General features: G+C 45.7%; 1 protein-coding gene across 1 annotated transcript; it reads left to right on the top strand.

Moving 5' to 3' along the window:
* Nucleotides 1–1,567: 1,567 nt before the first annotated feature.
* On the top strand, nt 1,568–8,893 carry LOC311237824 (sperm-associated antigen 16 protein-like; the record flags this gene model as incomplete). Its single annotated transcript, XM_084325801.1, is given in 5 exon segments — nt 1,568–2,357; nt 3,957–4,120; nt 4,927–5,046; nt 5,049–5,240; nt 8,378–8,893. Coding segments are annotated over 5 exon segments (1,782 nt in total).
* Between the last annotated feature and the right edge of the window lie 2,433 nt (nt 8,894–11,326).

The following is an 11,326-nucleotide window of genomic DNA, read 5'->3' on the forward strand; positions in this document are numbered from 1 at the left end:
GTACCTTGGTCGTGTAGTGTATCTTGTAGACCAGGCCCATTGCAAGTTGCTGTACTTTGTCGTCTACTCTAAGCCATCCTAGGTTGTCAAAGTGGGCAGGGGTGAGGTGGGTTCTAGGAGTCAGGTCAAGCAGTAGTCTGACTAGCTTGTTTTGAGATGTTTGTAATTTGTTTTTTAGTGCCTTTGAGGTGCTTTGGTACCATGAGGTGCAAGCATAGTCGTAGTACCCTTGAATGAGTGCTCCTGCTAGAGTCTTCAGGGTATTCTTGTTTACCAGAGAGGAGATCCGGTACAAGAATCGCGTTCGTTGGTTGACTTTTTTTATTACATTGGATGCCATTTTGTCACAGGAAAGATTAGCCTCTAGGATGGAACCCAGGTAGGTAATTTCATCTTTCCTTGTGATAATATTGTCACCCACTGTAACCGAGAAGCCGTCGGTCTTGCTGAGTTTGTTATTTGAACCGAAGAGAATGGACTCTGTTTTGCCCATGTGTAATGATAGTTTGTTATCAGCGAGCCATATGCAGATTTTGCCTAGTTCCGAGCTGAGGGCTTTTTCAACCTGTAACTTGTTCTTGTCAGAGACCAGCAGGGCTGAGTCGTCCGCAAACAGGAACAAGTTGCAGTCACAAGCTGACGACATGTCATTTGCATAAATTAGGAATAGTAGCGGTCCTAGTATGCTTCCTTGTGGAAGGGGGGGATAGGGTACCGTTTACCTCCACCATCTGTTCCCTCCCCTCCAGGTAGGATTGTATCCAGCTCACTGATAAACTATCAAAACCAATTGCTTTTAGCTTGTCAATCAGAATGGTGTGATTGACAGTGTCGAAGGCCTTTTGTAGGTCCAGCATGACCATGCCGCAGTATTTGCCCGCGTCCACCTCTTGTTTGATGTGGTCGTTCAAGTAGAGAAGATATGTGTCAGTGGAGTGGGATGTTCTGAAGCCAGATTGGAATTCGTAGATTAGATTTTTTTCCGCGAGGTACTTTTCGATCTGTTCGTATACTATTTTTTCCATGACTTTCGAGATGGATGTAAGGATAGAAACAGGGCGGTAGTTGCCCGGGTCTAATTTGCTGCCCTTGGAGTTTACGTCATTTCTTAGTCTGTTTCTTTCTAGTTTGAGTTCAGTCACGTGGTCTTGGAGTTCACTGCTCGTGCTTTTGGTAAGCTTTGACTGACTTTTACGGGCTCGTGCCCTTTATTAAGATTTAAAATACACAAGCTATCTGAGGAAATATACATTAGTACAACCAGTATATCAAATGCAGCTGATGCCCTATTTTAAACGACAGGTCATAAACGAGGAGACGGTTGATCCAACTGAACTGAAAGTTTCCCACACTTGGTACCAACATGCGTTCACGCGCTACACTGTGACAGACCGACCCTTCCGTCTTTTATAGTTCCCTTGACCAACGTGAACATACAAATAAATCTCGCGTTAACCCCTGACGGGAGCTCTCTGGTATCCCTAGCAACCCGAAGCGTCTCGGTCTCTAAGCAAGACGTCTCAACAAAAGTGTCACAACAATGACCACAGCACAAAAACAACCTGACATGGATTCATTTGATCTAGAACCTGTGAGTATCCCCATTGACACAGAGGATGACTTCTGCTATGAGGAAGTGACTATTGAAGATGACTGGAGTCTGACAGATGGAGAGGAGAACTTGGAGGAGACGCTGAGAGCCGTCACAGAGCGGACGGATGAAGATGCGTCTGCTGCCCCCAAACTGGACACCAGACCCCCCAAACTGGACACCAGACCCAGCCACCAGCCCGAGGCGGTGGATTACTTTCTGCGCAACTATCTCCTCAGAATGGGCATGACAAACACGCTGGACTGCTTCCAATCCGAGTGGAACGAGATGGTGCAGAAAGGCCTCGTTGACCCCGAGCAGGTCGGTTCGGTGCCCGAGGTTTACACCGAGAACCAGGCCCTGGACGACGAGCTGAGGAATGTGCAGCGGGAGAGGGACGAGTACATGGAGGCGACCTCCGCCGCGACGGAGACCCTGGCGAAGGCCCAGAAAGCCAGGGATGTCCACCGCCTGCAGCACAAGCGCGTCGTTCAGGAGAGAAATCGAATGATTGAGAACATCAGGAAGCTGAAGACGCAATGTGAAGATTATGAACCTGCGATAAAGCAAATGAATGACAAATACCAGTCGGTTCTGAAGCAGAATACACTGATGGGTTTGGAGAGAGACAAGGCGGTGGGGCGAGCAGCACAACGGGCTCCCCACGACGCCCCCCGGCCTCCCCCTCCGGCCTCCTCCTACGTGGCTACAGGCGAATGTGCACAGGGCCCTAAACCAGACAGGGGTGCTGCCAGGTGTCAGACGGGTATCTATTTATTACAAAAACTATTTGCATAGGGCGGCTGAGTGGCGCAGTGGGCAAGGCGCTCGCCACTAACACAGGATATGCTGGTATCGAGCCCAGCTCTCAGCGTTGCTACCAGCTTGGCTGGTCGTTCATACTAACACAATTGGCAGTGTTAGGGGTGGGAAAGCCGGTGGGTGGGGATTGGACGTTGTGGACAGCGACTCCTACAGGTCGGTTGGTGCGCCTGTACAGCAGAATCAGGAAGTATCCGGGGCAGCGTGAGCCTCCCACGCGTTACTCCTCGCCGCTGAGAGATTGCGCTGTTCAGGTGAAAAGATGCAACAGCTGCCTCCTTGTGTACCGGAGGGGACACGTGATGCAAGGCTTGGTCCTCACTGCAGCCGACCAGTGGGAGGCATAGTCTAGCAACGTTCGAGACAGGGGAGGGGAGAATTTTTTTGTATTTAATTTTTTATTATTTTTTAAACAAACATATAAACAAACATGACAACACACGATAAGATATACAAGCATTATTAACAGTGCACATCCAATGAAATCACCATATAGTTAAATGTCTTATACAGGATATACCCCCAATACCTGCTATCTAAAAACCTACACACATATGCTCCAGCTCGTACCCCCCCCTCCCGGACCCCCCATTGGATAATCCATCCATTATCCCTCGCTCCTAACCAGACACTACCATTATATGCTAGCTTTTATTTTCTCCACCACTTCTAACCACATTGTCATTTTGGATTCATTGAGACCCAAAATTCTTGCTGTAGATATTTCTTGATAAATCACATCGAGATATGTAATAATCCAGACCTTTCGGCAAATTTTTTCCGGTTGGAACCATCGTGATGCTATCAGCTTTTTAGCCACTGTGATACCCGACAAAACCAATCTCTTTAGCTGTGGATGTACTGCACACTCAAAAACATCATTCAGCAGTAATACAGAGGGGTGTACAGGTATATTCAGAGTTAAGAAATTTGATAATTGCTGGGTCACCTCTTTCCAGAATATCTTAACTGGTGGGCAGTCCCAGTACATGTGCATAAATGTCCCCTCGTCCCCATTTGTACATAAGGAGCATTTGGAGTCTTGTTTAAGACCCATTTTTTTCAGTCTTATAGGAGTCAAGTATGTCCTGTGAATATAGTTAAGATTTATTTGTTGATGGTCCGGGTTCCTTGATGTAAATCGAACATTTGTCCAGGCTTCTTGCCAATCAAAATCACTTTCCAGGTCTGGTATGGGAGGGGAGAATTGAAGGGAGAATTGGCGAGGCGAAATTGGGATGGGAGAAAAATAGAAAAATAAGGAGAAAAAGTGGATAAAAAAGAAAATATTTGCATGACATCCCTACCTCATTCTTGCATTTAAAAAAGCTTGCATTTTTTGTACTTTATTGTTTGCATTTTGTACTTCACTTTGTACTTTAGTTGTATATTGTATATTTTGTATTGTGTTTGGTCTTTATTCTTTTTACTTTTTTACTGTATGAAGCACAATCTCAGGGGGCTCATACAGAACCAAGTATTTTACTGTAATGTACATATATGTGACAAATAAAAACTTGAACTTGTTATGACCCGTCCAAAGACGCAACCAAGACCTCCGACGTCTCCAAACGCGCCAAGGACTCCGACTTCCCTGTCGACAAGCGCGACGCCAACCCCTTCGTCCACCTGAGGCTCCAGTCCACTGATACTCGCGTTACTTCCAAGGTGAAGGTAGACAACTTCCGCCTCACCAACACACTCAAGGTAATTTGGTTTGACTAGATTAGACTTATTAAAGCCGACATTGCATCCACATTGTGTCATATGGCTGTGGTGTGGTGTTCAGTGTGTTGCCATTATCGTTATTATTTTTAGATTCGATTAAAATGTATTGTCATTTTACAGCACAAGTGCAATAGTAATATAATGTACAGGTGAGTATAACATATAAATGAGTACTACTAGTACTACTAATAATAATAACAACTTGGTTTTGTATAGCGCCTTTCATAAAACCCAAGGTCGCTTTACATAGGGCGAAAAACAACAATAACAAACGTGGTAGACAGACACACAACATTCAATGAGGTAGTTAGGGGTAAAAGGCCATGTTGAAGAGGTGAGTTTTGAGGAGTTTTTTTTTAAGGAGTCCAGAGTTGGGGCATCGCAGAGTTCTGCGGGGAGGGAGTTCCAGAGGGTGGGAGCTGCCACACTGAAAGCTCTGTCCCCAAAGGTCCGCAGTCCGGTTCGGGAAATGGAGAGCTGACCAGTGTCCGAGGATCGCAGGGACCGTGACTGAGTGTGGGGGTGGAGGAGGTCAGTGAGGTACTGAGGTGCCAGGCCATGGAGGGACTTGTAAGTGATCAGGCGGGTTTTGTAGGTGATGCAGGATTTGATGGGGAGCCAGTGAAGGTGCATGAGGGTGGGGGTGATGTGCTGTCAGGGTTTGGTGCGGGTGAGAATTGACCATATATGCAGTAAATATAAATGTATATATGGTATATACAGCACTATTGTACATGTTATCAGTGTATCGTGGTGTTTATCTCTGTATCACTCCCTCCACACAGGCACACAGTCGGACAATCAGCTGCCTCGCCTCGCACCCGACCCAGCCGATGGTGGCTTCTTCCGGTGAAGACCAGCTCTGGAGGCTGTGGGGGCTCCCAGAAGGAGATCTGATCGCCACCGGGGGGAGGACCACACCGACTGGCTGTCCGGGGTCAGCTTCCACCCCGACGGGACAAGGCTGGGCACCACAGGGGGAAGCGGCAGCCTCCGTATCTGGGACCTCTTTGGGGGGCGCCTGGTCCCCACCTGGGGCTGCTCCTTCCACTCCTGTGGGGACTTTGTGGCCTCCTGCTTGATGGATCACACCATCAAGGTTGGTCGGTGTCGGTGGGCTTGGGTTGCACACATCCTAGTCAGGGCTTTCCCCAGGATTTTCAAACAAGATGGAGCTGAGTTGTCGCAACTAGGGGGTGGTCTGGAGGGCTATTCCCCCTGTCCGGGAGGCAAGAATAATTTGCTGTAATTTCTTGCAATGCACAATAGTTTAATGTTGAAAACTCATGCACACACACAATATATTGTTTATATTGTACATATCTTGCAGTCCTGTATATTGTGTGTTGTATGTTGTGTCTTATATTTTTACTATATCTTTTTATATACACCGCTCGATGAGAGCTGTCGGTGATCCATAGTTTACCTGGTTTAAACTGTTAGTTGTTTAACATGCAGCCATGGCTGCTTCACTGGAATCTGTTAAAGGTAGAATCTGTAATGTTGCCAAACAGACCTCTACACTCTATACATATCTTCCTGTAGGTGTGGGACCTTCAGAGTGAGAGGTGTCTCTTTACTGTACAGTATATCTTCCAGGCTGTAGGTGTGGGACCTTCAGAGCGAGTCTCTTGACTGTGTACATTACATTTACATTTAGTCATTTAGCTGACGCTTTTATCCAAAGCGACTTACAAGTTCTGTACGACAAGCCATCAGGAAGGACACAACTCTATCAGCTGAGTAACAATGTTCATCCAAGTGTTGAGTGCTACAGTGTAGGTTAGTTTATTAGGACAAGTGCATGACAGTAAGGTTAGTTAGGGTTAGATTAAAAAAAAAAAATCAGATAGTGGTTGAATAAGTGCGTCTTTAGTCAACGGCGAAAGATTGGACGGGTTTCGGCTGTCCTAACTAGGGTGGGTAATTCATTCCACCATTGTGGGGCAAGGACTGAGAAAAGGCAGGTTCTCCTTGATGACCCTCCCGGAGCTTGGATAGGAGTAGGTCTGAGGCGGCCAGAAGATGCAGAATGTAGGGGTCTTGCGGGTGTGTAGTTAGAGACCATTGACCGGAGGTAGGCGGGAGCGGTTCCCTTTGCCGCACGGTATGCCAGGTCGAGGGCCTTGAAGCAGATTCGTGCAGCAATGGGGAGCCAGTGCAGGGCCCTAAGGAGTGGGGTGACATGGGCAGACTTCGGTAGGTTTGAGATCTTCCTGTAGGTGTGGGGCCTTCAGAGTGAGTCTCTTGACTGTGTATCTTCCTGTAGGTGTGGGGCCTTAACACTTTGAGTGCCAGCCACGACAATTGTCGTTTTATCAGCCCCCCCATTGAGTGCCGACGACGACAAATGTCGTTTGATTTTTTTATTCGTGATCTGAATTCATATTTCATCAACCGAGTCTCCCGTTGGTACAGCAGCCCCTCCAGGAGTTCAGATGGGAAAAAAGCGCCCCCCTATCGTCTATCCCTGTGTAACTGCAGGTCAGTCGATTAGAACAGGGGTTCCCAAACTTTTCAGGCCGGGACCCAGAAAATAAGGCGTCAGAGAGCCGCGGCCCAATGCACATCGTCAGGCTTTTTTTATTAATTTTTTTGCCAGGTGGCCGATTCTTTAAGCCAAATATCACTTCAATCCTATTAAGTTAGTTCAAGTTAGTTATTAATTTATATGTGCTATTTATGAGAGGGCTAACTTGTTGCAAAATAATAATGATAATAATAATAGCCTCATTAAAATACTATTGTTGCTTCGGTTGTTTTCAGCGTTTTATGTGCATAATCTGTTATTTAGTTTGAAATGTTCGTTGAAATAAGTAGATTTTTCGTTTTTGTTTATTTATTAAGTTAATATAAAACCATATAGTCACATTTTAGAATACAATAGAATAGAATTTTAGAATACAACTAGAAACACTGTCCTGGCCTGCTTTTAAGTTCAGTGGCCTAAAAAAAAAAAAAAAAAAATTTTTTTTAATCATCTCGCGGCCCACCCGTGGCTGCTCGCGGCCCACCTTTGGGTCGCGATCCCGACTTTGGGAACCACTGGATTAGAAGACTGACCTGGGATCTGTAGATCTGTAGAGGTGGAGCCAACTGGCTCCATTGTGCTGGCGAGCCGTCTGATCAAGAGGGATCTGATCGCGAGACGGAAAGCAGCCTGGAATATATATTTACAGCAGCCAATAATCAATCAATAAATGCGATTGATATTTGGAATGGCGATCAGGAATTGGAATAATCTTTTTGGAGAACATCTGATCTAAGGTAAGGAGTCTATGTTACCAGTCTTGGGGTAATCGGAGCTGTATTCACTGAGATAACAGCGTGTGTGTGTGTATGTGTGTGTGTGTGTGATCTTGAGGAAACGAGAGAATAGATTTTTCAGCCCGCGTCTACAGCGTGCATAAGTACACATATACTATTGATAATCTAGCGTTTATTTGAAAACGATTCATAAATAGGCTGACAAATGACAACGTGTCTAGTGTATTCGAGAATATTCCAATAAATGCCGTTTATGGGGGAATCTTTCAATTTTCCGAAATATTTTGAGAGAACGATAGCTTTTCGAAATGCTATAAAAAGGATATGAACCCATTAAAAAACAATCCGTTTCGACAATGTTGACTGCAAACAAGTCATTGATAAGCGACGGGCAGATTAGACACATAGCCATAATTTAAAACATAGATTAGGCATTTTTAACGCTAACATTGAAGTTGATGATGGCATTCAACGGGGTAAAAATGTAAACAAGGTCGGCACTGATAGTGTTAAGAGTGAGTCTCTTGACTGTGTATCTTCCTGTAGGTGTGGGACCTTCAGAGCGAGTCTCTTGACTGTGTATCTTCCTGTAGGTGTGGGACCTTCAGAGCGAGTCTCTTGACTGTGTATCTTCCTGTAGGTGTGGGACCTTCAGAGCGAGTCTCTTGACTGTGTATCTTCCTGTAGGTGTGGGACCTTCAGAGCGAGTCTCTTGACTGTGTATCTTCCTGTAGGTGTGGGACCTTCAGAGCGAGTCTCTTGACTGTGTATCTTCCTGTAGGTGTGGGACCTTCAGAGCGAGTCTCTTGACTGTGTATCTTCCTGTAGGTGTGGGACCTTCAGAGCGAGTCTCTTGACTGTGTATCTTCCTGTAGGTGTGGGACCTTCAGAGCGAGTCTCTTGACTGTGTATCTTCCTGTAGGTGTGGGGCCTTCAGAGCGAGTCTCTTGACTGTGTATCTTCCTGTAGGTGTGGGACCTTCAGAGCGAGAGGTGCCGCTTTACCCTGCGAGGCCACACCGGCTCGGTCAACAGCGTGGAGTTCCTGTCCTCCTCCAGCCTCCTGCTCACCTCCTCGGCCGACAAGACCCTCTCCCTGTGGGACGCCAGCGCGGCCCTCCCCACCCAGACCCTCCAGGGCCACCGCGGCTCCTGCAGCCATGCCTCCTTCATCTCCTCGGGCCAGGCCGTGGCCTCCTGCGACTCCCACGGCATCGTCATGCTCTGGGACGCACGGAGTCTGACGGCCCCCGCTGTCGTCGTGGAGATGGGGCCGCACCCCAGCAACCGTGTGGCCTTCGGCCCCGGGGGTGGGACCCTGGCGGTCGCCGGGGACGACGGCTCCGTGAGGGTGGTGGAAGTGGCCACGGGGCGGCTGGCCTGCACGCTGAGGCACGGGGACGCGGTGCAGAGTGTCGTCTTCCACCACCAGGGGGAGCACTTGCTGTCGGGGGCCTCGGACGGGCAGATCTATGTCTGGTCGTGATGAAGGAGAAGAAGAATACTCTGGGTGGTGGGATCATCCATCAGACCTTTGACTCATGCAGTGAAATTATATTATATCCAATTCAGTAGTTCACTACTTTGAAACTGTGTTGAAACTTTTTAATATATTTTAAAAAATTTAAACTTTTTTAAATTTGCGTTCTTCTGAAAAGTATTATTTTATAGGGCTTATATTATATTTTATATTAGTTGACTAATAGTCATAGAATTTGTTGACTAGTTGATTGGTGGATTTTAGGGCTGTTCTCGTTGACTGGTGGTCTGGGACTGGACTGATCTGTGAAGTGTGATATTCTCACATACCGTAGTTATTCGTTCAGTGCGTCAACAGGCCGATCGAATCGTGCTCGACTAGAACCGCGCTCACCGACTACAAGAGGACAGCCTTACTGTTATAAGATTTGTGAAGAACATGAATATAGGATGTCAGACAGTATTGGTAATACAACTCATGCAAATGTTTGTTTGGTGATGAATGTCAATACAAAAATACATTACAAAAAATAAAGAAACTGTATTGAAACCTCATTCCAGCTCAACTCTGTTTCTGGCTGAGATGATAATGTAGAGAAAAAACATTTAATTAATTAAGAAGCTGAAATTAAAAGGTCTGATGTGCTTTGGAAAGTGGACCACTACTTGTGAAATTCTCTGTGCAAAGGGGGTATTGAGGGACAGCTCTTGCAGTATAGAATCCCAACCACTAGAGGGTGGTCTTGATCTGTTGTAACGATGCCGTTGAATATGTCAAAGGATCTAGAGTAGAGGACAGAAATCAGCAGCAGCAAGGTTCCATCTGTTGGAGATTTATCCCAAGAACAACCATTATGCTTTCAAGTAACCCTGCCCTTTTCACAAGATAATTGATAGATGTTACAAAACTTCAGTTCATACCTAGTCCAGGCTTTCCCAGGTTGTAAAAAGGATGGTAATATTGCCAACTGGGAATGTAAAGATTATTTCCAGTGGTTTATATCCATCTGACGGGCACAGAGACGACCCTTTCTGTTTATGTGAATGCAGTTGAATGTACAGTAGATGACTTCTAGATTATGCTCGAGCTGTCCATTCAATTAGAAACAAATCTATCCATGAACCACACTGAAACTAGAAATTGAGAAATTAATGAACCCTTTTTGATCCACATAGTGGCTTTAATTATTATGAATTATTATGCACATACGCAGGGACGTGCACAGGACTTTAGAGGGGCAGGTGCTCAAAGGCTGAAAAGGGCACTACACCTGTGTCTATTTTAACCGAGCGTGTGCAGCGCGCAAGTCCGATTTTTAAGGGCCCTTTTTGGGGCGGGGGCCCCCCTTTTTATGCTTTTTGGGGGGTTTTGGTGATCAAATATTGAATATTGAACTATAATAATCAGTGCAGGAGCTCACTTATCCTTGAAAGACACTTTATCACTGACTTAAAAGGCCCATACATCTCCATAAATGTTCAGGGGGGAGGGAATAAGTGCTTACCATACAGACCCCAAGAAGTGCTGTATATTCTGTATTGTTTAATATAAATGCATTTTTTATTCCAATCCCGATTTGTATTTGAGATTCCCAAATCCCATCGGACTTGACTTCTTCGTGTCCCTCAATGAGTTTAATACCAGCATTCAACTGTATGCACCACAGCGGTTTCTATCATCATCATCACCACCCACGCTATGCATAAAATATAGGTCCGTGGAGAGGCACGCTGAGGAGGCTGTGCAAACTGCAATGGAATATGGGGCATCTCTCTTTTTACCTAATATTTGTATTCTATCCTGATATTTTTCAGTTGGAAGGGCAGTCATGCATAACGGTAAAAAAAAAGATTTTCTTAAATTTTTCTTTGGAGAAATTGCACTTTTTTATGAGGCTCAAAAGGGCAGGTGCTCAAGCCCCCCTTGGGCTCTATGTGTGCACGTGCCTGCACATACGGTTGGTAGCTAATGACAAACGGTGCATTCAAATTAAATGGCAAGATCGTTCAGACTCAGAAATCGCCCGTTAGTCGACGTGTTCAGTCAAAGATCTGTTCCTCAGACTCATGCACACAAAGAACTGAATATTTCATACCGTCAACACAATTCACACAATCCCACACTCGTAAAGTTGTCCACATCAGCCTTTATGAGTAAACATAAAAGTATTTTCAACTCACTCAGAAATCAGATACATTATGCAAGGAAAATGCAAACTCGTTCCAGAGCCTACAACGTGCAAGGAATGGATTTGTTTTTAATAACCGTTTCTGGGATACACTTCCCTCCAGGTGGCCAGGAAGGAAAGAAAGCGCTTGGCAGCCAAAGAGCATATTGGGAAGCTCTGACCACTGCCACCAGTGCACGAGACGAAATCAGCCAGATTGATTGATTGATTGATTGATTGGACATTTTATTAACAGATTGCAGAATGGGTAC

Source organism: Notolepis coatsorum (genome assembly GCF_963971535.1).
Source record: "Notolepis coatsorum genome assembly, chromosome: 12".
Taxonomy (NCBI): Eukaryota; Metazoa; Chordata; class Actinopteri; order Aulopiformes; family Paralepididae; genus Notolepis; species Notolepis coatsorum.